The sequence below is a fragment of the Dermacentor silvarum genome, chromosome 3, assembly GCF_013339745.2.
Source record: "Dermacentor silvarum isolate Dsil-2018 chromosome 3, BIME_Dsil_1.4, whole genome shotgun sequence".
Lineage (NCBI taxonomy): Eukaryota > Metazoa > Arthropoda > Arachnida > Ixodida > Ixodidae > Dermacentor > Dermacentor silvarum.
In genome coordinates, this window is record NC_051156.1 from 210,947,402 (window position 1) to 210,975,288 (window position 27,887).

Below are 27,887 nucleotides of genomic sequence, written 5' to 3' on the forward strand. Positions count from 1 at the left end.
AGTGCCTAAGCCAAGTTTGAGATTCCGGGAGCACCTCTCTGGCGGCGTCAAAGACTGGGCCAATGTCAGATGTTTGTGCTAATTAATGTTTGGCCGAAAAAGAATCACACTTCTTTCGAAACAAAGCAGTGCTCAATGTGGCAACTTCTGCAGACCTTTCGTGTACCGAAATAGTCCATATCTAGGAAAAGATCGCGAAATATGTGATGTCATACGGGGACATCGTAATAAGTGCCACGTCCACAAGGGAAGCTTGATCTTGTGTTTGCCTGGAGTGTTCCCCTTGACTGCGTCCCTGCATCTAATGAAAGTCCACTAGCACCTTCGATTAACCGCTAACTGAAATTTATTCTAACCGCCTGTCTTCCTGTCTTATTCTTTTTAAGCTAACTCGATAAAATGAAAGACATTGGCGATGTCGCTTGTTGTAGTTAATGCCCACACAATGACTCTATAACGAGTCAGTCATAACAACAAAATCAGTACAGAGTAACAATAAAGCCAACAGTGTGAACAAATCATTGATACAATGTGTTGCAACACTATTACATAACTTGCAAAACAACTACACTAGTGTTTTCAATAGTATTAAAAACACTAATAACAACACAACATCTGTTTATCTAGACTTTCTTTTGTAGAAGATGAACGTAACGGTATGTGTCGCATTCGCTAATACCAACCAACAATGCCTAGTGCATGCCCTCCAGAAATTATTTTAACATCAATTAGCGGTCAATTTTGCGTGGCGCTTGTTGGCCACGAGTGCAATAATTCCTTTAAAGGGGCACTTTAGAGAAATACTAAATGAGTTTTTACTGATAAGTATTCTTTGAAAACTAAGTTTTCCTCAATCTTGCGCGGTTAGAGTTTGATCACTGCAAGAAAAAAATTAAGCCGAGCTGCCATTTTCTTTAGATTTCGCACCGTTATGTCAGTTCGACACAACGGATGTCAAAGCATATTCTTGTATTTGGGCTGTTGTGACGCAGTAAAAGGATCTTGAAACTTGCTAAGTTCAGTCGTTCGTTCTGTTAGGGCACAATGTAGCTCCCTTTTACCGTTGAGAAATTAACTAGGCCCGAGCAAATGGCGTCCAAATCAATGACGTCATAGATTGGGAACTGGCAGGGGGCATCGCCACCCGTCGTTCATTTTCGCGTATTTTCTGGCTTGCCAAGCCTACGCTCGCAATAAATGTTGCATAAATGGTACTGCAGGAAGGCAATTATTTAACTATAAACACCTAACTCATTGTTCTATCAGTGCCCCTATAAACTGACAGGCCTGCTCTCTCAGGCCACTGAGGGCGATATCGGTATCCTCGAGTGACAACGATCATAGTCTGAGCGAATCCATAGTTCCCGGTCTTTTCGTCGAGCCGGCCGTGTGCCACTTTCTAAGCTTGTCCGGAGAAGCGCTTCATGACGTCCACCAAGCCATCGTAGACTGCTTCTTTGGCGGTGACACCGATGGCGAACTCCTGGTGGCTGAACCGATCGTCCGCCACCCGGAAGTCGAGCACTAGGTTGGGCAGCTTCTCGCGCAGGATAGCCATGTGGTCGGCCGAAACCAGGGCGTCCGCTTGAGTCCAGAACAGGGCCACAGGCGCCGATACGCGTCGCAAGTCGTACTCCGGGGGCGTCGCCTAGTACCACAGAAAGGCAAGAGCTTCGAGTTGCTTCAAATGGTATTTCGCTAATAAATTTAAGACTGTTTGAATTAGTTTTAACTAATTTGTTTAATTAACTAATATTAAATAAACTAATAATACTTGTTCAATACGTGTTCCAAGTGGACTTATCCGAATAAGCTCGATTCCATTCATTCATTCATTCATTCATTCATTCATTCATTCATTCATTCATTCATTCATTCATTCATTCATTCATTCATTCATTCATTCGGTCGGTCGGTCGGTCGGTCGGTCGGTCGGTCGGTCACACATTGTAGATGATATTACAGTAGAATAATGACAAGAAAATGGAAACACAAATAAAAACAATCGTCAGAAAATAAACATCTATTGTGCAAGGATTATCAGCCTTCGACGAGATGCCGGTCACTAACGCAGTCACTAACGCGGTCACTAACGCATGTTACACACTGCTTCTTTGTAGAACAAGAAATCAGTTTATGTGAAGAAAGAAGAGAATAAAAAGCTAAAGCGCAACATATTTAAAACCAGGTAAATATCATTATACTTTTCCGGAAATGTAACAAGGTCAGTTATCGATACGATATGGGCGGAAAGACCAGTCGAAAAAGTATTTATAAAGGTGAAAGCCTTAGGTGTCTATATTGCTCTGTGGCGGCTCTGTGGTGCAATAGCGTGCAAGGGAATGCCGGGAAGATGGCGCTTCGGGTTTACCTCTTTATCGGATGGTAAAACATCTTGAAGACACTTCGGGCGACTAGTGTTGCACTTGGCACAATGCTTAAATTTCTGTTAAAACAGTGCGTAAGGTTCTGCTTTTGTTCTGTAATAGAAGAAATGATCTTTCAAATATGGCGACTCGTGCTAGGGCTCAGTTGGCCTATAAAATGTGAACAATAACATATTTACTATCATCACTGCTGGTGGTGAGCTGTTGTGAGAAATATCCCTACTCAACTTTAATATGGGTCTCAGATGTCTCGAATGTCAGTAGTCATATAACTCTGACGGCACACGACAGTCGCAGTCAATGTAAACGCTATCGTAAGAACAAATTAGGCTTCGGTGAAAGCAAGATCTTACCTTCCCATACACCTGTACGTTGCGCTCGGCTCCGTAGTCGAACTTTCCAAAACGCCCTGTCTCGTAGACCTAAAATTGGACAGAAACGCATTTCGAACGTTAATGGTTTATGATTATTAGATTTAATTAGCGCAACGGCCAGATATGGCGAAAGAGAACCAGGACCACGGACCTTTCAGAGGTTATCTCTTATGGGGCCGAAAATGTGTCAAATAGAGAAGTGTTCACTTAACTCTCACCTTAAGCACACATAATGCTCACAGCAGTGTCGGCAACAACATTTCAGTAACCTTTTCTTCTTTTTCTGCCCGAGGTTCACCGCGTTTCTAATCATCACGTAAGAAAAGTTTCATTCCTGCTCAGCAGGTACTTTACTGCCTACCGTGGTTGCTCAGTGCCTAATGCGTTGCGCTGCTAGGCACGAGGTCACGGGATCGAATCCCGGCCGCAGCGGCCGCATTTCAATGGGGGGCGAAACGTAAAAACGTCCGTGTACCATGCATTGGGCGCAGTTAAAGAACCCAGAGGGGTCAAAATTATTCCAGGGTGCGGCGTGCCTCATAATCACATCGTGGTTTTTGTGCTCGTAAAACCTTGAAATTGAATTTTCAAATGCTTTACTGGCAACATGAATGTTTTCTGACTTGGTGGGTCTTCAAATTCAGCAGTGAAGGAGACAGGATGTGTCAGTTTGCATATTATGGAGCGAGTTACCAGGATCTGAATCAACAAGACAAAAAAAAGGGTAATGATGCGGGAATATCTGAATTTTCGAAGACGAATCGAATGTTACACACCAACCATTCCTATTCGTGTTCGAAAATGACCTATTCGGTATTTTCTATTATCGAAACTAACCATATATTTCGCAACAACTGACTGTTAAACTCGGGTTACTGGGCTTTGTCTGCTAAGCATGCAAAGTATCGCAATTGATCAAAATTGAAACAACGACAAAAGTTTCCGAAGCAATTCTGAAACCAAATGGCTAATGCAAGCTTTGTTTTTGGTTTCGCGGTGGAAGCCTAGATGACAACTATTGTTTATTGCTTTTGCAGTCTGTAATTTAGTGTTTCTTGTAGTCTAGTCATGTAGCAGTTTTATCTTGCATGCTACAAGCAGTGACGGTTTTTTTTTTTTTTTTTTTTTTTTTTTTTTTTTAAGACGGGCCATTTTACATGTGTCTATATGGCGCAAAACTCTTTCAGAAACTTTTAGTTTCTGTTTCCACAACTTGGAATCTTTGTTCAACGACCATTTATTTAGATTTTTTGGAAAGCTAGTCATAGCGCAGCTATTTATTCTTTGAACGCTTGTTTGTAACCGGGCTCTAAAGATGTTCAGAGGCTATTCGTAGAGTCATTTCATTCACAATTAGTGATGTTTTGTATTAGACTGATCCTAACTTGTCATGATGGTTGGCTGTCTCCTTTTCACAAATCAATGTTCCTGCAATAAATACATGCGTCTGCGTTCAATTAATTGATATTCGATTCTATATTCGATACTTACTGTTCGCATCGGATTCGCGTTCTAAAAATTGATATTTGTGCACCTATTAAAATGCGAAGGATGTACTGCTTAGCTGTTATTCATGTCATTACTCAATATAACACTGAGGTTTTTTGACTATAATTAAAAGTCAAGTAATAATTTTGTTGATAATGTGTATTACATACTTATCTCCTGTGCTCACCTGCGCCATGTGGATCATATTCTTGAAAGATGTCCCCGAAGGCGTATCTTTTAGAAAGACGGGCAGACGAGTCTGAAAGGAAGCATAAAACCGTTCTAGAGTAGCGTTCTAACTAAACGTAAAAATCTATATTATTTTCGTAGATTAGCATATTAGATTGTGTCAGTTTGCTTGGTCGCCGTTTACTTCCAACCAACTTTAGTTATCGCCCTATAATTAAGGCAATTTACACTTTAATGTGCAGAACGTGCGGAACAAAGAGGAAAGTAATAACACCTATAATCGTCAGTTTTCTGTTAACACAACGACTACTTAAGGCAGTATATTTATTTGATTTACAAGTCACCATTCACAAAGTGCCGTTTATGTGATTGTGTGATGGCAGTGTAGCATCGTCTTCCTCACTAAACCGATGTATAAATATGCTCAGTGATGAGCCAGGCTAACATATTAAGCTTCTCATTAAAGTTAGCACCTCTCTCTAGCGTTTCGCGAAAATTGAAGTTGCTCAAATATAGTTCATTAATCAAGCTCCCATGTTTACATACATACTTACATACTTACTCCCATGTTTAAAGGCACTGGTTTTCTCTGTGCTATAGGGAAGAGTCGGCGCTGCAGACGCATCGCCAGTCGTCCGGGAGGCGCGAGCTCGAGATTGCCTGAGCTGCTCTGGTTGAGACGCGCTGCCTGCTATTCTCTTGCCCTGTATTCACATTAGATTCTGGTGAATACAGGGCAAGAGAGCAGCAGGCAGCGTGTTTCAACCAGAGCAGCTCAGGCAATCTCGAGCTCGCGCTTCCCGGACGACTGGCGATGCGTCTGCAGCGCCGGGCATTCCTCTTCACTACAGTGCATGCATTTTTGTTCAGTAATAAATATAGTATTTCCTAACGATGACCAACAGCGGTTTCTTTGGGGTTCAGGCAGTGGAATTGCTCCGACTGTAAGGTGCAAGATAAATAAAGTTGTCACAAATGAGGCCTGCGGTTTTTTTTTTTTTATATCTTCAATTTTTCTAACGTTCGTTTTGGTGAAAGCATCCCAAATCAATGTGTCTTTTTAAGTATCTTCAGCATTTGCTCACCGCATTGATTGGTCGAGTCTGCTGGCCGGAGACAAAATTAATGACCCACGGACAAATGGCCCGGGACACCCGGTAGCGGCACATCGTTGTCACGATGAAGTCGATCATTCGGTCGTGGTATAGGAAGTCGTACCTGCCGAACAACGCAGCCAAAGCCTGCACGAGCAACGAGATGTGCACTGAGGATGTACAGCTTTAATGACGCGTGCCACAAACTTTGAGACAAAGTATATATTAGAAGAAAGAGTCTGTGTCGGTTGAAATCTCTCAACGACTACTCAAAGCATAGCCACTATCACGTGGGCGTCGCCCCGTGTTTACAGTTGTCTTGATGGCGAAAGCCCTTTTTCATTTATTAAGAGTCATTTCGAGCTTACTAAATTCATGGCCCCATGCAATTTGTTTTCTTTAATCACTGCGCAAATATTAAACCTTTCTTTCAGTGAATATCTTGAATATTAAGAACTAGAGGTGGGCGAATATCAAAGTTTTCGAATACGAATAGAATGTAAATATTAGTCACTGAATATCGAATCGAATGTTGAATACTTAAACCAAGATGCATATATTTACAGTATGAATATTTATTCTTTAGTATACTAGGTACAACGCCTGTACTGACTAGCGCAAAAATTATGGCAAAATGTCAGTGACAAATGATGACACAAGGTCACCAATCGTCATTAAAAAACTGCACGAAAAGCCTCTCAACGACGTTACAGCCTGGTTGCAAACTAAGCTTTCCAAGAAGAATGGCTGCTGTATGACTAGCTTTTCAAGAACGCTATAGAAATGGCTGTAAAAAATATATAGCAACTTGTGCAAAAAATAAAAAAATAAAGCTGCCGAAGGACTTGTGCCCCATAGGCGCATGTAAGAGAGCATGTTGCGCGGAAGACATCACTGGTTGTTGCTTAAAAGATGAAACTGTTAGATAGCTAGGCTGCCAGAAACCCTAAATGACAAAATACATGCAACACTCACAGGTGGTGACGTAGGCTTCAGCTGCGAAGCCGAAAACAAACTTTGCATTACCGATTTAGTTCTTGCATTGCTTGAGAAACAATTGTCATTGTCACGCTTATGATAATTACCGATACTTTGTTTAGTATATGGAGACATTAAAAATGTCTTAAACGGTCGGTTGTTGTGAAATGTTTGGTTGGTCTTGAGTATTCGAAAATACCGAAGAGTAGATTTTCGAATACCAATCGAATACTACACGCTTACTATTCGTATTCGTATTTTAAACTTCGAAAATTTGCCCACCCCTTCTAATAAACTTCATTTTCCTTGAAGTCTGTTTACCAAATAGCAATACAAGCCATGCTCCAAATGTCAGCTTTAATTTGCTTAATTGTGACATTGTATATGGCAAAATACTGTTTGAATTTTATGGAAATTTTATCGGATCAAAGTATGAAATGACCTGCCAGTTCATCTAAGAGCTGCTTGAAACTTTTATCTAGCAGCTAAAAATATTTAACGGAGCAATATAACATGTGGTAGATACATGTTATCTTTTGTGATTGTGCTCATGTGAGTGTGAGTGTGTGTGTTGCTGTTACTGGACAAAACGTTATTAAAGAGTGACAAAATATACTACTACTTTTTACTGTCACATTTTGTTTTACCAAAGGATTGTTACCAACTCACTATGCTACCTGCATTTACATTGATGTTATTTTATGAAATAATTAGCATGGTCTTATCATGGTGATAATTCCTGGTTTGTCTGCGTCTCAATTGAATATCTGCGTCGTACTGGCTACTCACATCGTGGCTATCAGCACAGCCAGTCTTGTATTCACGTGTCCGATTGAGTGTTAATAAATTTGTTTATTTATTTATGTATATATTTATTTACATGCGTCGCAAAGTTTGTTTGCGTCTGTTATCTTTATGCACTTAGAACTGGCCTGTCAAATTAAATTAAGGGGTTTTACGTGTCAAACCCACGATCTGATGATGAGGCAAACTGTAGTGGGGGGCACTTCGGAATAATTTGGACCACCTGGGGTTCGTTAACGTTCACCTAAATCTAAGTACGGGGGTGTTTTCTTCATTTCGCCCCCATCGAAATGCGGCCGCCGTGGCCGGGTATTTTATCTTGTTTTATCTGTTTTGGCACAAGAAAAGTTGTCAAACCTTGGTGGTCGGTCGAGTCCTTGGTTCCTTTAAAATACGATATTTTGTAGTCTTCCCGCCCTTGTCCCCTCCAAGATCTTACGCGGTAAGTCAAACGCGCTACCAGATCTCGGAGGTCATACATACACTACGAATATTTGCCTGTGAAATAAATGGCGCCACAACCTAACAAGGGCTGGCTGCTGCTACATCTATATCACCATGATCTATGACCATCATCATCGTAGCGAAAAAGCAAAGAAAAAGCGGTGCGACTATGGTCGGTGCTTTGCAAAGAATATGGGTGCAGCATTGGATCCGGTGTATACTTGGTGTTCACTAGGTTAACCGGTATTTTGAAAAATTGTACATAGATGACGTTGCAACCGCTTCATTTGCGTTGGTATTCTACTGGTTTCCTCTATTCTAAAATACAAGTCGGTGCCGTATTGATAACGTTAGCGCTGAATCGCTCGCTAACGCTCACGCAAGCATTTTACGCTATAATAAAGCTCTCGGTTACCCGCAGTCACGCAACGACCCGAAACCATGGACATGTCGTAATCTGTGAGTAAAAAGACCTGCGCGTTGTGCGTATCCTGTTTTGTTTCAATGCAGCGTTCTCCAAAACTAAGAAACTTTCGCTTACAGACATCGGGGATGTGTTCTGCATGACATCTTTTTCTTTCTTTTTTTTTTTAACCGTAAATTACCTAGACGCGAGTGTACGCTGTCAAAGGTTTTGACGTCAAGCAGAGACGTGCGGGACTTTCAGCGAGGTGTCCCCACCAGTCCTTTGTTTCTGTGTGCTTTGTGACTTACCAAGGCTCCTTTCATGATAAGAGAAGTTGCTTTGATATTGCAGCTTATAGTAAAAAAAAACTTCAGTTGATACAGCGTAAGTTAATATCTTTCTTTATTGTCCCTTGAAAGGAAGCACATCATTTGTATTAAAATAATTGACTGTACTTACTTCATTGTTCAGCGTGAAAATAAAAAAAAATTATGTGAGGAATGAAGATTCTTCAAATTCTTGTTAACTTTGCAAGTATGAGCAACTGAAGTTCGAACATCCACTTCTGGAGTAACTGTTGCTTAATTGAATAGCGCTTAAAGTTGCATTTCGTATTGTAACGACTTGTACACGTTCAGAAGTAAAGCTTCTCAGTGAGCTGGCGCCATCCAAAGTCAAAAACTCGCACCCTGCACGCCAAGGATGACAGTCCAAAACACGAGCCATGGAGGTTCGACTCACCGCAAACTCGTCCATGAGGGGCAGGATGTGACGAATTTGCGACGTCATGTTGTGGGTGCGTACCGCCGGTGCCATAGCCGCGAACAACGATATCTGCAAGTCGACGAGAAAACAAGAACAGAGGACAGTACTCATCCTGCAAAATTGTTCTGCAGAGGAACCGAGCTAACGAAAATAAGTAAATCACAAAAAGCGTTTCGAACAAGCGGTAAATTGAAAACGCGAAATTGAACCAGGTGACTATCAACATACTGATAAATCATACTGATACATCGGTGACTTTCTGCGCCCCTAGGGTGCTGAATATTGATCATATAAACAATTCCGTTTGTTCAACGAAGCTTTACTGCTGCTGACATTGTTCTTTATTTACTAAATTTTCTGAACATTAAAGGCATTTCGCCACAATTGTGAATGGTTTTCGGTAACGGGGGTAAGTAGGGTAGGTATAGAGAGCTCAGCAAAAGCTAATGAGAATGCGAAGGCAAGACATTAAGTTTAAACTTCAAATATTGCATTCCCCAGACATAAAGCATCGCGTTTACCGGCGCAGTTGGGGATCAAGGGAGCGCAGCTATGCACGCGTGTAATTGAAGGTCACGGCAAGAGCAAATAGCAGGCCAACCCTAATGCTCGAGGTAATTTTTGAATTCCTTTGCCACCCATTCAGTTACTGTAATGGTTAAACAGGTGTCCCATGCATTACCTAGCCTCCCCAACTCCGTTCCTTCGTCGTAATTTCAGTTAGGATGTAATCTACTCACGTTTCATCCTTAATATATATACTGATGTCCTTCCATCTCTTGCAGGCTGTCGGTTGAGTGCATGGAATCACCCGTTTAGAAGACGCACAGAAATAGGCTCCAGTGGAATATTATTAGGGGGGTGCGAATATTAAAAATGTTGAGCACGGATAGAGTTGTCTTTGCTATTCGAAGTAGTATTCTATTCGGTAATTAACTATGAGAAGTTGCGGAATATTCGTCTGTACAAGCAGAAAGATCGATGCAAGTGGGGAAAGATTCTTTCGAATCATTCTGCTGCGCGGTAACCGCAATTGTTGCACAGACCCACTAGACACACAAAGGCAGGGAGGAGATTACATCGGAACAATAGTTCCAGTCAATATTTAAGCATGCCTAGCCTGAGGCACAAGACGAATCTGTTGTCTCGATTTAGGCAAGGCAATTTAATATTTGGCTGATCTCACTATGTTTGAATAATTCCTACAACATAGCAGGTGGCGCTGTAATTTTACACTTAGCTCATTCAACGAACACTTTATCGAGTGGGTGTGGTGACGTGCTGTCCGTTTGTTTCATTGCTGCCATTGTCATGGCGCACCAGATGCGGTCATATTTCAGTGGGTTCTCTCACCTGGCGTCCAGTTGTTAACGGCATTACATAATTACATTTACGGCACTACATTTACAAATAGCGTGAATAGAAATTTTTTCAGACGGAATTTCCGCAGTTTTTTTATATTTCACTTTGCTTAGGTATTACAAGATTTCGTTACTTAATTCGATATTCCATAATGTCCGGTTGGCGATTTGGGCGAGTTGGTTATTCATAGTGAACTTGCGTTTGCGCTGACAGACACAAGCACAGAGAGGGACGCAGGACACACGGAGGGCCACTTTCAACATCTTTATTTCAAGAAAAAAACAGACACTTACTGTATAGGCTCGTGTAAGGGCCTCACCCGCGTAAGGGACGCAGGCACCCCCAATTTGGTAGCCAAATATTTGGAGAAAAAAAAACTCAGAGCCCTTCCCCTGTCGAGAAAATGGGGGTAAAACGACAATGCCACAGGCGTTCCGCTTCGTTTGCCCTAAACTCAGGGTCGGTGGCTCTTCGCTGCTGACATTTGGCCTCAACATCGCGCTTCTGCAACATGGGATCCGCGGCTCTTCGCTGACTTTTCACCTGGGCTTCGGAAGCCCTCACGCTAGAATCGGCACGTCGACGAAGAGCCCTTTCCCGAGCAATTTCGCGGCGCCGTTGCTCAAACGCAGCCTGCTCCTCGGCGGAACGCACCACGCGAGGCCTTCCCATCCGGGCGCCGAAACTGATCTGAGGCGAGGGAAGCCCGGCGGAGTGCGCGCCAACCCCCTTTCCTTCCCTCCCCTCCCGCGACACACCAAATGACCCTGATTGGTCACGCCCGTCACGTGATCCGGCGCCGGCGCAGATTTCCCCGTACCTGCTCTACTCTGGGAGCAGCTGGGTTTTCTTTCTTTCCTTCCCTCTTTCTTTCTTGTACCTGGCTCATTATGCGCCACGCGTGATTTTATCATCGTTAATAGTGACGTAACTGACGAGCACGTGATGTTATTGATTTCATGACCTATCAGTCATGTTGCCATGCCTTCGTACCCTTCCATGCCAATTTTCTTAAATAACAAGTGAACGAGACGCGAGTTTTTGACTGGTTTTTGATAGAGTTTTAGCGTGACACTGCCACCACCACCACCAACACTTGTGAAGCCATACAAGCTTCGCTTGAAAAACTTTACAATGGCGAAGCAATCGCGTTCGGTGGCCCAATGCCGCGCGCGCGCTTCGGCCAATTTTCGCGTGCTGCCTACTCTCGCGTGCCGCTACTAGATGGCGAGATCTGTGCGTTGATTTCTGATGCAATGGTACATCCGGGAATCCTGGGTTGCATGGCGCCATTCTGACCAAGAGTTTCTGTCACGTGTAAGGGCCAACCCTCGTCAAAATTGTGAAAAAGACGTGCGGCCCTTACACGATTCTATACGGTATATACGGGACCTGGTATGCACACTTTCAGTGCGCGAATATTTTTCCAGGTAATAAATATCCTTGTTTGATAGAAAAGGGGCCCGCATGCTGACACAATTCAGGCAGTTGGGTCAGGCGTGCTGACACAATACCTACTTAACGATTAGGACAGGTAGGATTGTGTCAGCTCTGTTAAATGAGGAAGCTGATTACCTGGAAATATTTGCGAGCTGAGAGTGTGCATACCATGTCACGTACTTAAGCGTATGGGTTGTGCTCGAAATAAATAAGTTGAAGGTATCGATTCATGTGTCATTAACTCCTCTTGTACTCTTGTCTGTCAGCGCTAGAACAAGTCCTCTATCAGGTCGTTTTATCGAACATTTGTATTCCATTGAACTGAAACACTTCGCTATTCGAACACCCTCAAATATTATTGAAGTGGCCTCACTTCGCATGGCAGTCTGATCATGCCTTTCTTGTGCTTTACAAACCTTGTTGTTGTACTCCGGCTTCTCGGAGAGTAATCCGAACATCGTTGCAGCGCCCATGGAATGCCCGACGAAGAGAGTCTTGTTGTGACCAGTCACGTTTAGCACGAAGTCAATCGTGTCTGGCACGTCGAATTCACTGATCTCCTCAAAGCTGCAAACGTCAGAAATATATAAATGCGTTGAGAGTGTCGCTGAACAAACTTGGAAATGCGTGAAACCTGCTGTCACGAATTTATCACTTATGGAACTGTCTAACACCATTTTGTTTTTTTTGCGTGTCGACGTAAATGTGCATTGAGAGTACAATCAGCACCACAAAAAAGAAGAAAAAAAGGAAGAAAAAAGCAAAAGACGAATACATGCGACATCACCGCTAACAGTGTGGTGTCACGCACTGGATAGGTACATGGCTTCATTACGATGAAGCGATATCAAGGCACGCTGACACAATTTACAGTACTGCTCGATGACGATATTTACTATCAATACACTGACGTCAACACACAATAGAATTGGTTTCTACTCAGCGCCGTCTTCGTCTACTCTCATCTTGGTTCTGGTTTAAACGCTGTTATACCCTTAGCTTCTAAAACGTGCGAACCAGCCCAGTTCAATCCTACTATAGCAGTTCGTGATAACTTCTGCCTGTTGCGACAGATATGCATGCACTGTAACTTGAGTGATCGTCAGGAGAACATTGCATTCCTGTCTGACCGCGAAGTTTACTTTGTAATAGCATATGCAACGCCTGCAAACCTATACTGAATGTGGAGCTATATTGACCCTGCTATCACCTCTTATATCCTCAAATGCGCTCGCACCTAATGCCAGGGTGAAATGACTTGCGCAACTATCGTTCGGGTGTACATTCGATGTGGAGAAAAAATAATCTTTTCAATTAGTTGTTTCATGTTAGGTACTTCGTTATCGAAAAATGCAGGTACTGCAAAATATCAGCTCATTTGTGTCATAACGCACAATGCTGTGGTAGCAACCAAGGCGGGATATACCTCACCTGAAATCCCACAACTCTTTCTGGTACCACGTGTAGTTCACATGTCTGGACTGGCTGTTTCCCCTCACGTTACCCAGCCACACGTCGAAACCAGCGTCGGCCAGGACATAGGCTGTAACAAATGTTAGGTGACATCATAAGCAAGCTGGTATACGAAGATTTGGGTGTAGTGAGAACGAGCAATAATTTACTTAATTAACCAAACCTTTGTAATATCTTCGAGAGGAATTTCAGTTACTTAATTTTAAAATGCTTGCATTCTCCTAAGAGCAGAATAGTTACTGCTCGAAATGAGCAGTCATATTTTGCTTTCGTTCTCTGTCGTGAACGCATTAATGAGCGTCCTGGGCACGTTTATGCTAAGCGTCACTTATATCAAGCCCTGCATGGGCTTCAAGTTAAGATGCCTTTCTGAATACGGGGGTAAGTCTGTCAGGTCTAACAAGCGCTGCCCACTTCCACGTGCATAGTACTAAAGGGCGAAAAATACAAGTTGATAATGACCTTAAAGTTATTGGCACATGCAAGTTGAACGGCCGTGCAAGTTGTTTGCCGTCAAAGAGGTTTTAAGAACCTCCTTGTTTGCCATCAGCTTGGCACGCTTTCTTCTACTTCTTTTATTTGACGGATTTAACCTGTTCAATTTTCCAAAGCTGCACATTGGGTTATGAGGGACGCAGTATAGTGGAGGTCTTCGAATTAGTTTTGAGTACCTGGTGTTTCTTGACGTGAAACCAAAGAACGGTAGAAAGCATTTTTGCATTCCGCCTCCTTCGGCATGCGGTTACCGCGATCGGCGTTCTAAGCTTGGCAGGTTCGGTAAATTGTTTCTTCAACTGAGTCAACTCGCCTGTCAAATTTTGAATATATGATTGTAAAAACACGCGCCCGCCTGTTTGTGTTTGTATGCTATGACACTGCGTAAATCACGGGAACTTGTTAGCTTGTTTCGAATCCTCAACGTCTTTTGCGTCTTTAACAGCTTTCGCTTTCGTAACTACCGGACATCAAACAGCGACATCGGGGAGATAAGAAGTGTCAAGTGCTCGCTGGCGATAGGGTAAGCATCAGTGCATAGGTACATTGCCTTGTAATATTTCCGGAGCTCATTATCGGGAGCCATCGAAAGCTCAGTAAATAGCCTGAAGTCACCGACCTCTACGGGGTTCACGCGCCTTTTGTGCGAGTAGAGTAGATTACACTGACGGGTGCGAAGGAAGCGGGCAGCATATATTTAGGTGGGGGGGTATGGCAAAGCATTAGAAAAGAGTGCGATATTATATAGTAAATAACAGCTGAATTTGATTTTACATATAAATTATGAATACTTGCGTTTGTATTTTTTGAACACAACTTTCTTTACCTCTTCCCGCAACTTTCGCGTCGGCATGCAGCTGTCTGGCTGAGTAAACAACAGGCCAATCCTAGGCACAGTCCAATCAGCAGCGTTAACTTGCCCGGCCAATCCTGATACCAACCCGCCGCGGTTGCTTAGTGGCTATGGTGTTGGGCGGCTAAGCACGAGGTCGCGGGATCGAATCCCGGTCACGGCGGCCGCATTTCGATGGGGGCGAAATGCGAGAACACCTGTGTACTTAGGTTTAGGTGCACGTTAAAGATCCCCAGGTGGTGTAAATCAGTCTGGATGCCCCCACTACGGCGTGCCTCATAATCGGATCGTGGTTTTGGCACGTAAAACCCTATAATTTAATCTAATCCTGATATCAGTGCTCGATATGTGTATTCGCAAGTGTTTTAATGGGGTTTGCAGCGCCGGCTTATGAATAATGAAAATTGGGACCCTCGGTTTCCTTTCTTGTTCATATAAAGGGTGATCATTTTTAAGTTGTATGGAATTTGAAAAAAGACAGCCTGTTGCAGATACCATAATTCTAGTCCTTGAGTTGGGTCATTCAGAGAAGAGGACATTACTTGGAAGAGAAATCGAAACACATATTCAACGAATCAATAAAAAATCACTAATTATCTAATGAATTGATTACTTTATGGTACATATTCCAATTATCCGGTGGGTTTGCAAGGCATATACACTTGAAATTAATTTCCAGAATGACGCCAGTTTGGAGAGAGAGAGAGAGAGAGAGAGCAAAAGAAAGGGCAAGAAAGACAAGGAGGTTAGCCAGTGTAAGTACCGGCTGGCAATATGCGCCATCAAACTGGCCTTAAAATGCACTGTTGATCCACTTACTTTTTTGACAAAACGCTCTTTATGCATTGAAGCACAAAAGTAGCTAGAACGCCCATGCATTTCATTTCACATTTTGGGAAATAATATCTCGAAACTGGTGTCATCCTGGAAATTAATTTCAAGCGGATATACGTCATACAAGCTCACCGGCAACAATTCTTAAATTGCAATATGTACCGTAAAGTAAGTAATCTAGAAGTTAAGTAGGTGAATTTTTGTTAAAATGATCTTACCACATGAGCTGCCGTGGCGCCGTTTTACCATACACTTTCTGGGGTATTTATATTTTACGACTAAAACTAACCCTGGGAGTGTTCGCCAGCGCCACCACTCACAAGCCTTGGCGGTCGTTTCTGCCGCAGGCTTCACGTGTACCTGAACTTTTTGGGTGAAGGAAATAAACTCACACATGCTACCCGAAGGTATCAATGCTAGACTCGAGACACTCGCTGTGTAATGAACGAGACGAAAGGAAACCGAGGGGCCCAATGTTTATTAGTCAAATGATAAGAAGCTTGCTGCATCGCGTCATGTGGACATTTTTTTTTAGATTTTCTGTCTCTCACTATTTCACATCAGGTCTCTTTCAATCACCTTCACTTCCGTAAATATTGATACGGAACAGCCGCCACAAGTGTGGCTGCACTGAGGAGAAGGAAGACGACGTGTTACGCTTGATATAGCGTCGCCATTTTGGCCTCCGTTAGCTTCCCTGTAAATAAATTGTAAATAGCCTTGGGTGTCAGCTACACGCAACATTATTTGGTGGAGGTGCTGGGTAAGGAGAGTAGTGAGCCGCGAAAAAGATACGGCATGGTCAGGACCATGGGACGTCTTTCTTCAAGAGGTCGGTAAGGGGACGTGCTTAACTAGGTACTAAAAGCATTCTGTTTACGCTTTCCTTCTCGTGTTTCTTGGGTAGTTCTACGCTGAAAGCCTGCCATGGATTCGCAATACCCCTTATCTCGGTAGGTAAAGGGTAGCCAACTGGTTTTAACCTCAATCTTTCTTTTTTACTTCCCCTTTCTTTTTCCTTCTTCTCCTGCTAGGCGTTTGCCATTAGCATGGATGGCATGCTTGGTTACGAAAGGTATGGTTATGGTCACGGTGGTAGAATAGGAGAGGTGGCCAAAACTCTCGAGTTTCCACAGTGGTCGCCAGGGGGGCGCCAAGGGTTTTATGGGCTCAAAGACGCGCATCGCAAGCCTTCGCTGTGCTGCAAAAGGTCGGTAATTAGCGCGAATTTTATGTAGCTTTAAAACTTTGTTTATGTTTTTAATAGCTTGTAGAGGCTGTCTGGCGGCCTTACCCACAAAAATGAGCGTATCAGGCTCTATGGAGCTTAATAATTTCTAATCGGCGCAGTTAATCTCGACAAGGCTGACACAGAGCTCTGATAGCAAGGGACGCGCGTGTATTCTAAGGTGAGAATTCTTACCGGCGAGTGCACAGCGTAAAAAAAAATATTTGGTTTTCACGTCAATGTGGGCAGCATTGGGCTTACGGGGATAATTGATTCATGATCGCCTGGCTGTGACTGAATTTCACTGTTGCGCGGTCACCACTTGTTTAATTATTGTTCAGCTCCATTCAGCGCCAGTAGCGTCAGATGGCGAGTGCAAACGTGCACGCGCCTACGAAATGCTGGAGACTGCAAACGACGGAGCGACGCCGGCGCACCTTCGTGTTCGCGGCCGACCTTGGCCGGCCACTCTGAGCAGCAACGAACAGAAACGGCGTTAAACACGCAGTAAGTGAAGCCGCGGTGACCGTTGTAGACGCGGCGCAGTGGCCTTCACTTGAGATGCACACTGCAGACAGATCGCGCACGCTCAAGCTTCTATGAGGAATATCACGGTGGCGCAGAAAGCGTCGATAAACTTTGATTTTTATATCAGCCGGACCTCCCAGTGATTTAATCTTATAGTGACGTGCTTGAACACGATTTCTCGACCTAACGTTTTTTCCATTAAAAATCAGATTATTTATATATATTGATTAACACGCCAACAGTAGTTTTGGAAAGATAGTAAATACTGTTTCTGCATCGTCGTATATGCTAATAAAGAAGTGTTTATTAATATTGTAATGAGGAAGAAGAAACAAATGTACTCAATCGTGAACATATAAAAAAAATATATTTGTTTCAAGCGTGATTCATGTGGCAATGACGCATTAGTCACCGTATAGTTCTCAGAACCAATCTGTATCCGGCAAGTTAAAGAAATAAAACGATCAGATAAACAAGGAATGAACGACGCATCTGAAGTCACGCTGCATGCGTAAATCCGCGCGAAAACTTTGTTTTAAGCGACGGTAACTATTCAGTATTATTAAAGACCTCCCTGGTGTACGGCACTATGACGCGAAGCTCTTTCTCAAAAGTAGCAGACGTAAAAATACAGTTTGAATGCTCTCAACGCCCGCCGGCTGCGTACTTTCAAGTACGGCGGAGCGGAAAATGAGCCCAGACTACCCCTGCTGCCACCTTACGCAAAGCGGCGGCAACTCGAGAGCCGTCGCGTCATGCGCGGCGCATTGGCGAAGCGGCGCCGTTTGGCCACCTCTCCTATTCTACCACCGTGGTTACGGTGAACACGGCAGCCCTACTCTTCACGCGGGTGGCGCCTCACTGCATAGCCTCTACGGCGACTATACGGACCTCAACCAAAGTACTCACGCAAGCTCTGCTCTGGCCCGTTGACCACCCACACGCTGGAGGAGAAAAGAAGCGCGTGCATGAGTATCACTGGCGGCCGTGGCTGGAAGCGATGGGGGGTCGACGAGGACGACGACCGGAGCTCATCTCGACCGTAAGGGATCCTCTGCAGGGGCAGCACGTATCCGTCGCGCGTGGTCACCGCGTACTCTTGCACCAGGTAGCCCTTGTCGGCGATTATCTCCGTCTGCGTTCACAATGACAGTGCTAAACATGAATGCAAATGAATGAATGAATCAATCAATCAATTAAATAATTAATGGTTTATTCGGTGAAAGTATTAAGTCAACTTAGTTCACATTTCATAATAATTTCAGCTTTGCGCACGCCGTACATACTCATTGTTTGCAGTTCCATTTATTTACGAAAAAAAAATCTGACTCTCTTACGAACAGAGTGCAGCGAATAAGTCACTGTCGTTGCGAGCTACACGAATAAGGCTGAACGATAACATTCCTTTATGTATTAAACCGTCACCAACGCAGTCATTCTTTCCTGTGTTGGGGCGATTTGGTTTTCTTATTCATACATAGCACTCTGTGCTCAAGAGCATAAAAATCAATAGTACGACTACAATTTAAAAGCGTACTTAAGTTGATTCAATGATTCACTAAAGATTAAATTATGTTCAGCTGTATTGCTAATCTGTGTTTTTAGAGGCCTCAAGTTCTCACTTTTTACCATGAGGTGTGACTTACCAAGGCAGAAAATAGGCAAGAACGAATGGTGGGAGGTGAAGTTTCCAAAATAGCTTATGGTGATGTTATGAACATTCGCATCGACTTCTTCGGTTTTATTCATTGTTTATGCGATAAAAAACGATTACTTTACATCTAAATGAACCAAACACTCACAATGGGAAGTTTAGAAAAGTTTCCCTGTGCTGAAACGGTCCGATTACAAAGCAAGTACATTGAATTTCGCGATTTCCCCCTGAAGTGGCGCAGAGGCTTGGGCATGTACCAAAAAAAAAAAAAAAAAAAAAGGTGCCTTCTTTTTTTTTCTCCCGCTAGTAATTAGCAATTTTACGACGAAGGAATGACAATATGATTTTAAACATAATTTACCAGTGCAATATGATTTAGTGTTCGTCTTTAGTGTTCGTCTCTCCAATCACAAAAAACACTTGTAACTCGCAGTGGAGGCTACCGCGCGTCCCCCAGACTTTTTATCACCTCTTCCCCGAACTTGAGAGTGCCAGCCGCTGCAGATGTTGTTTCAGCACAAAAAGCAGCCAAGCGCTTTCCGACTAGCCCACGCTCTCAGATCAAATCTGATTTATTTTTGACGCTGACTTAGAGCCCCGACATACACGTGCAATCAGATTTAAGCTATCGGTTGGCACACGACTCATGCAAACAAGTTCAGGTTAGTTTAACTACGCTCGTCTCTAGAAGCTGCCAAGAAGTCTGGGCGCGTCAAGCTGTGACGTGTGTGTAGCCGTGGTTACATGGGGCGGTAGGGCAGCGAGGTTGACCGTATGAGTTAAATAGAACAATTAAAATACTTTTTGTGCCTCAAGATAGTACAAGACGGAGGAAGGAAAGGCACAGAGGTCAACCAGACGCGTGCCCGCGGTTTGCTACCCTGCGCGAGGGGAAGAGGGGTGAAAAGAAAGAAAAGAGAGGGAGGGAGAAAGGCGCTAGTTGTTTGAACTCGTGTGCTGTCCCTCACCCCTACAATCGGTCACTGAGGCCAGTCGATTTCGTAAACCGTAGCAATGCCCGCGTCGCTTTGTAAGCCTGCGACACGTGGGACCAGGTTACAAGAACTTTCTCTTTGATAATGAGTCTATTATATAATCGGTTTAACACGCTCCGAAGAACGTCGCCTTCGGTCTCATAAAGATGTCATAGCAACACATGTTTGATCGTCTTTTCACAATTGCATGAGTCACAGATACGCGTGTATGACATACCAATACGGAATGAGTAGGCTTTCGTAAACACCACCCCAAACCAGAAGTGGCGCAGCAAAGTTGCATCACGGTGAGCGAAGTGCAATGGAACCTGTTGCTTCAATGAAGGATAAATTTTGTGGAGAAGATAGTTGCGGACACTCGGAGACAGCCTCTCACTGCCTCTGTCCTTGGCAAAGGTATGAACATTATCTGCGTTCCTTTATGGGCTGACCGCGTGGCATCATCAGCGAGGTCGTTAACGACGATGTCCTGGCTGCTGATGGATGCTGATGTCATGTCCCTTCATGAAGGCTTGATGCGGAACTTCTCTTGCTTGAAATAACAACTGGCCATTGGTCTTGCATGGTAAGGCTGACGGCAGACGCTAAAAGGCTGCCTCGGAATCACAAAAAACAACGCACTTTCGAGGCTGTGTCTGCACGATGTAATTAACAGCAGCTCGCAAAGCGGCAAGTTTTGTTGCTGTAGAGATCGTCGTATGGGACACTTTGAACTTCATTGTGACATCTAAGACGAAGATGACAACAGCGCCTGCGGAGCTGGCGGCAGAAACCGATATGTAGTGGCCAACCATCGGTCGGTGGTGAACAATAAGTTTATGCGGAGGCTGTAGCGTTCGCCGATCGGCATATAAATGTTGAACAAATAGTGCAGCAGGTTAACGGGAATGCGGGTTCAGATTAAGCTCCCACCTGAGACTCATCGCTTAATCGCTGTTCCTTCGTGGCCATAATCGATCTTTATAAACGTCACTCGTACATTTAGCATACCGCAAATTACTGTGCACGAAATTCGAACCCACGACCTTTTACTCAGTTCCGCAACGCTATAAAGCCACTGAACCCCAACGGTTGCTTCTCACAACATCATTAGTATTTTTCGTCTAATTAAAATATAGTCTTCGACTTCGAATAAAAAAAATACTTTGAATACTCCGATACACAAAGTATTCTATTCGTCCTCGAAATTTGGAGTACTTCAGCTCCCTTATTACCCGTTACCACGCACTATGCGCACTCCCCTAGGCTTGAGCGCCTGTTTACGGGGAAAAGAATCCAAACCAAATGGAGTTGCGTCATAATACCTTGAACTCTGTTCTCCTGTTACGCTCGCTAACGCCACGGGTATGCAAATGCGTAAATGGGGCATCATTCGGACAAGGCCGTGTCATGTCAAGCCAACCTTCAACGATATCACTACGATAAGTTTTAGCTCCGTTGTTTTTCAATAACGCGCACTACGAGATACAACCTTAAAGTGTACCTATGATGTAACATAAAGCCGGCACTTTCTGTTTAAGGTTACAGCCATTTTTTTTCTTGGTTATAATAATCTTCTGGTCTTTTCGAACTTCACGAGGCAGTAGAAACAAAGTTCATCGTGTGATTGAAACCAATAACCGTGATTTCAAGCACGACCTCCCCCCTCCCCGAGGTACCACGGTTAAGAACCAAGAACCATTTAACATCAGCCTTGTCTTAAACTAGACTACTGCTGCTCGCACAGAGACACCGCATCGTTTGTTTTATCTGTCAGTAAGTTTGGCGCAGGATATATCACAGAAGTCATCTGCCTTGAACCTTCCATTGAAGTGTTTCCTGCTTTATTTGCCATTTCAAACATCCAGGTGAACTTTTCCATTATATTTTTTTTTCTTTGTCTGCTCAATGAAACCCCAGCCTCGGCGTTTTAAGAGCTGCTCGTTGTCGCCGCCTTGTCTTTGAAAGTTCTTAGTGGACCTGGGGCTCTCTTTAGTAAAGGATCATAGCTGCACTCCATTATACTGCAGTTATAAAATTTGCCAACGTTTCCAGAGAGAAGACCAAGTCGCACGCATATAAACAAGTTGTTTAGGTCTGCTCATTCCAAGCATTCATACCCCTACCCCAACTCACTTAGAGGGAAAAAAGGAACAAAGAAAGAGAAACGAAGAAAGAAAGAGAAAGGACTTATTAACAACTTATCTCGATGTCGTCCATCAAACACGCCCGCGCTTCATAAAGACGCGGTATCTTACGTGATTCCTTCTTTTCTTTAATATTGTATGTCTTCTTATTTAGCATAATCATGACGACGTTGTCGTGACGACATGATGATTTCAATTAAACAAACTGAACCAACCTGAATGCTGGGGACGATGCATGGGCAGATCGACATTCGAAACCACTTAAAACAGCTAGCCTATGCACAAAAGAAAGGCGAAGTAACGAAGCAAGTAACGTATTTACCACGTTCCTTTCGGCATCTGGATCTACGTTGCCCTCGGATGGTTGACGCAGCCAGAGCAGCGACGCCAGGAGCCCCACAAGTGCCCCCAGCGTCTGATATTTTCCTCCGAATGCTGCGAAGGCCTTCATCCCGCCGTGGTGCCAACGAGTGAGTAATGCGAGTAGCGGCTGCCGCGCGGTTCACTCAACAAATGCGCGTCGCTTTCCGCTCCATGAAGCTTCCTGTACAAAACAAAAAGAACGATTCGTTCCGGTGGCTTACCCCTCCAATCTCTTTCTCGGGAGTATTGCTAACAGTGACAGATATACACAACGTACGCCTGCATGGCGACGGACCACTGATAAAACCATTCCCTTGCCCCTCGATCCCCTGTCTTCTTTTGTTGTTGTTATTGCTGTTGTTGTGACATTCTCGCTCGAGTTTAGTCACTGACCGTGCCTCATCTTTCCTCGCTTGGCTGTGTCGATGGCCGCGCTCTCTTTGTTGTCCAATGAAAGGAGTCGAGTGCTCAGTTCCTGCTGGTCTTCTTGAAACACACGCGCGGTGCTTTTTCACTTAGTCTCTAGCAGCTTGGAGTCGGCGTGGTCTGGGCACCTGTCGACGTAGAAGCCAATTATCTTTAGTGTGAACGGTGCGGTATTTTTCTCTTAGGAGGCCTTGGAAAGCAGGAGGGGGAGGTGTTGGCCACTTGAATTTGACAAACACCCAAGTGTAGGGAGGGCAGAATGAACTGGTCCTCACAGAGAAGTTTGACACGAATCAATCTGCTTGACAAACGTATGCAGAAACTCCATTGGAATTGTCTAAGTATGCGTAAGCATACCCCAAATTTCAGTTGGCCCACCCCAAAATTTAAAGTTGGCCCACCCCAAAATTTAAGTTGACAACTCCCCCCCCCCCTAAATTTAAGTTGCCCCATCCCCAAATTTTAAGTTGGCCACCCCCAATTTTAAGTTGCTCCATGCCCAAATATCAAATTGGCGCATCCCCAAATTTTAAGTTGTCCCACCTCTGAAATTCAGTAGGCCCACCCCGAAAATTAAGTTGGCCCAACCTTTAATTTTAAGTTGGCCCACCCCCAAATTTCAAGTTGGCCTAACCGTGCAATAGGCTTCCCCGTGCATTTTCTATGGAGCCTTATGTATGCCTTATGTATGCCTTCTTCATCCATCCATCCATCCTTATGTATGCCTTATGTATGCCTTCTTCATCCATCCATCCTTATGTATGCCTATGCGTATGCTCAGATCATATGGGTTATTAAACTGATCATATCTGATCATATGGGTTATCAAACGAAGCTTTATAGGCTCACAAGTGTCGGCGCTGGTGGTGGTGGTGGCGGCAGCGGTGTCACGCTGAAAAGTGGGCGAATCCTGGCGATAGTGCAGAAAGGGTCCAAGCTCAATGGCACATACCAGGGACAAAAATAAAGAGAGAAAGAGAGAAAGGGAGAGAGAGAGAGACAGGAAGAAAGAGAGAAAGAGAAACAGAGCAAAAGAAAGAAAGAGATAGAGACAGAAAGACAGAAAGAGGGAGAGAAAGACAAAGAAATAGAGAGAAAGAGAGAGAAGGAAATAAAGAAAGAGAGAGTGAAAGATAAATAGAGAGAGAGAAAGAAAGAGAAAGAGAAATAAATAAAGAAAATCATCACGAAGGTCAGATACACACACGGCAAGCTTCGCTTTCCCCCATTTTCTCGACAGGGAAGGGCTGGTGATTTTTGCTCTCTGATCATCTTTTTTCATTGTTTCTTATCGCTTATAAAGCTAGCAATCATCTTCATTTACATTATTATAACGATTAAATGTCTTAAGTTCGCAAATTACGCATTTTTGTGCAGTTACAATGCATTACAGTGTTTCGCGTCACGGACAGATTTTGCTGAGGTACTCGCCAAAGAATGCTTACGCATTAATAAACAGTGTGAGACATATATAGAGAGAGGTAAGGCGTGGAATTTAACCAAAGAGAAATATGGTTTGCTACCCTGCGCCAAGGAACGTGGCAAAGGAATATAAAGTGAAATGATGGGCAAGAGAGCCATAAAGGAACGTAATGCATACTGCTGGACTAGCTGCTGGCGCATCGTTGTTTAGGGATAGTTAACCACGCACTGTCGCAGCCTTTGTGGACAATGAAAGCCGCTACTGGGACGCTAGCGGCCTTTAGCTCAGACACACGTTGTGATCAAGCTCCTAATATCTTTAAAGTTTGTCGTGAAAGTGGGTGGTCATTTCAGTCGTTTGAGAACAGTGATAAGTTTACCCGCCCATCGCAAGGTCGGCCGGACCTTGCACTGTACATGTAAACCGTATCAAGGCTTCCATGCACCATTCAAGAACAAGTCGACCTTACTATAAAACGCTGTATGTGCTTAAGGGTTAGTTTGATGCGAAGTCGACCGATACAGATTTTGCATGTCGGTAAAAAATATTAGTCCTATCTGTGCAACACATTATCTTGCATCTAATCCAAAACAATACACATATTCACTGTTGTTGAACGCGTAAAAAACACGTTATATGCGACTAGATCTATCTGACCTATCACTGTCAGCGGACTGTGATACGCCCTTGAATGAACAATGCGTGCCAATGGCCTACGTCGGCTGTGTTCGGTTGCGCTTATATACGCACATTAAGGGCTGCACTTCGACAAACTTTTGGCAAGCGATGTGTGTGTCTATTATGTTATGAACGAGAAGAAAGGGAACCGAGGGGCCCGATTTTTAATAAGCATATCATAAGAAGCCAACAAGCAATAACACCAAGGACAACATAGGGGAAATTACTTGTACTTATTAATTGAAATAAAGAAATGATAAATAATGAAAATGAAAATGGATGAAAAAACAACTGTCCGCAGGTGGGGAACGAACCCACGTCTTCGCATTACGCGTGCGATGCTCTCACCATTGAGCTACCGCGGAGCAGTTTTCCCATCCACTTTCTGGGGTATTTATGTTTTACAACTAGAACTAACCCTGGGAGTGTTAGCCAGCGCCACCACTCACAAACCATAGCGCGGATGTTTCACATCCGCGCTATGGTTTGTGACCAAGTTCCTTGAACACCAAGTTCACTTTGCGTTTGCTGGAGACTTTCTTGAGATTGTGGGAAAGCCTCTGAACATACGGCATGACATGCACTGTTCTTTTGTACTTTTCGTATCGGCCTATTTCTCTGCCTGTGCGCTTCTTCATATTTTGCAAAAGTGTCTAACACACTGGTGTGATGACGGAAGACGGATACCCGGCAGTGTTATGCACTCACTCTGATTAAAGAGGTCACTCTCCATTCGGTGCTCACGGGACTTAATTGTTGCTTGAATACAAGCGGTGGAAAGGCTCCTTTTCACATGTTTGAATGGGTACCCTCCCGAGGAAGGATTCTCTTTAATCGCGCGGGTTGGTAATACCAGAAATCTTATTGATCTGATGAAATTGGAAGATTGATATCTAGAAACTGAATGGTGTAGCTATTAGGCAGTTAGAACGTGTACTTGAGACCACCACCGTGATTAAAGAAAATACCTAACATATTGGCCACCGCGTTGTCAAAACAATAATCTGGTCTGTTTTTAGAACAAGTAGCCATCAACATAGCGATAGATGTGAGTAACAGGCGAGTTAACAATACGAGCGGCGCGAATGCGGGGTTCAACGGCAGATAAAAATATATCACAAAGAATGGGTGCGATGGACGATCCGAAACAAATGCCGGTGTGGTAAATATATAAAATGTGACATTGCAATTGACGGCTGCCGAATGAAGGTAAAATTCTAAACGAGTAATAAAATTGTTAGTGTTTATGCCTACCAAGATTTGAAACTATTGTTCCCCTGTTTCGTCAATTTTTTCGCCAACTGCAGGAAGCAGACCATCACAAGGAATGGGATAACATAAATGCTTCTCATCGATTGAAAAACCGGTCACACTAGTAACCATGGTATTACAACGCTTGCTTAGTTCATGCACAAAATTCTCGGAACTTCTCACTAGAAATGATTCGTTACCCGCAGCTTCTTTCAATGGCCTTGCTGAAATCGTTCTACATGCAACAGGCACGGGGACGTTTCAGATACTATTACCCTTAGAGGGCATTCTGGCTTGTGAGTTTTGCACGCAAAACCACTTTCAGAAACCAGGATTTAACATTGCTTGTGAGCTTCTTTAGCGGGTCAAAGTACAGCTCTCTAAACTACTTGAAGACTGATTTTCATTGCTGTTAGCAGGCTGCCTTGCACGCTGCTTTTCATTGCTGTTTTTATTGCTGTTTCATACCACCTTGAAATTCTTTACAACCATTTGAGTGGCTATTTTTTCGAGAATATATTCTGGTAGCATAAAAAAAACCTTCTTCCTTGTCAGGTTGAAGGATATCCATGCTATTTTACTTGATACACGACCCCACTTTCTTAAACGGCAGTCTTGGTGCCTTCTTGTGTTGCATGTTTCTTTTGACGCAGTCAACGCGTTCCCTGGTGGCGTCGTCCGTTCTTGTTCTTCGGCCTTGTCTGCAATATATTCTTGGCAAGGGCCTTGTATTCCATATGCCTTTGGTTAGGGCCAAAAACTGACGAGCAGACAATTAAGATTAATAAATGTATTTGACCCTCTGTCGATAATAACTTTCACTTAATTATTAAACATCCACTTCACCCAGAGTGTTTGCAAGTTAGGGGAGTTATGCTTCGGAATTGGTTTCGTCCCATCACGCTTCTTCAATACACAGGGTGTTTCATTTTAGCTGCACCAAATTTTTAAAGATTGCCTGGGGCAAATAGCCCAATTCTAATCCTTAATATAAACTACTCGATGAGTCGGCCATTACTTCCACAAGAAATCAAAACGCCTAATTGAATACTTAACATAATTACGCTAATTAAATGTGTATTTAATTATTTTAGGGCATATATCTTGATACACAAACTGCACCTAGTGAGTTTCCAAGGTGTATCCACTTGGAACGAATTTTCTGGGTTCCGCTAGTTTCGAGATATTAATTTTCAAAGTTCCGACGAAATGCATTGGTGTTCCAGCTACTTTTGCGCGTCAATGCAAAAACAGCGTTTTCTTCAAAAAGTTCACTGGAACGCCAATGCATTTCGTCGTACACTTTGAAAATTAATATCTCGAAACTGGTTCAGTCCTGAGAAGTCGTTCTAAGTGGATACGCCTTGCGAACTCATCGGCTATAATTTGTAGATTGAAATATGTGCGGTAATGTAATTCATTAAAAAGTTAATTAGCATAATTATGTTATTTATGCAATTAGGCGTTTTGATTTCTCGTGAGAGTAATGGCCGCCTCATCGAGTAGTTTCGATCAAGGATTAGAACTGCGCTATCTGCCACAGGCAATTTTTAAAAATTTGGTGCAACTAAAATGAATCACCCTGTATATCTTCAAGATGAACCAACTCGCACGAACCAAGCTGTTGCTACTGCGCACACAACGACAGGCGAACGCCATTGACAATCTCCGACCCTCCTTTCTTTTTTTTTTTTCTTCTCATCATTGGAAGCTAGTACACATTTTAAAATATTTACATGGACACAGTTGCTTAATCGTCTAAAATAGCTCAATATTTTAAAGGAAGAGGAACGTAAAAATAGCTTACCTTGCATCCAAACGGCGCGCGC

At 43.5% G+C, this 27,887-nt stretch overlaps 1 protein-coding gene across 2 annotated transcripts; it reads right to left on the reverse strand.

Annotated features, from left to right (window-relative positions):
* Positions 1–629: 629 nt before the first annotated feature.
* LOC119446606 (lipase 3) lies at positions 630–27,887 on the reverse strand. 2 transcript variants are annotated; one of them, XM_037711082.2, is made up of 10 exons: positions 27,866–27,887; positions 22,240–22,461; positions 18,052–18,277; positions 13,163–13,274; positions 12,148–12,298; positions 8,906–8,998; positions 5,524–5,679; positions 4,437–4,508; positions 2,741–2,809; positions 630–1,648 (listed from the first exon to the last, which is right to left on the reverse strand). In XM_037711082.2, the coding sequence occupies exons 2-10, from the start codon at positions 22,366–22,368 to the stop codon at positions 1,400–1,402; spliced, it is 1,257 nt and encodes a 418-aa protein (XP_037567010.1). In that variant the 5' UTR covers positions 22,369–22,461; positions 27,866–27,887; the 3' UTR covers positions 630–1,399. The 2 variants fall into 2 exon arrangements, with proteins under 2 accessions (XP_037567010.1, XP_049520201.1); XM_049664244.1 differs by lacking the exons at positions 22,240–22,461; positions 27,866–27,887 and adding an exon at positions 22,133–22,233.

What these genes read in the sequence shown, in the direction of transcription:
- LOC119446606 (XM_037711082.2), bottom strand. Translation starts at nt 22,368, where the DNA reads ATGAAGGCCTTCGCAGCATTCGGAGGAAAATATCAGACGCTGGGGGCA. An exon ending in CAGATGCCGAAAGGAACGTG is followed by an intron (nt 18,278 to 22,239) that starts GTAAATACGTTA and finishes TTGTGAACGCAG; the next exon opens with ACGGAGATAATCGCCGACAA. An exon ending in AAAGAGTTGTGGGATTTCAG is followed by an intron (nt 12,299 to 13,162) that starts GTGAGGTATATC and finishes TGACGTTTGCAG; the next exon opens with CTTTGAGGAGATCAGTGAAT.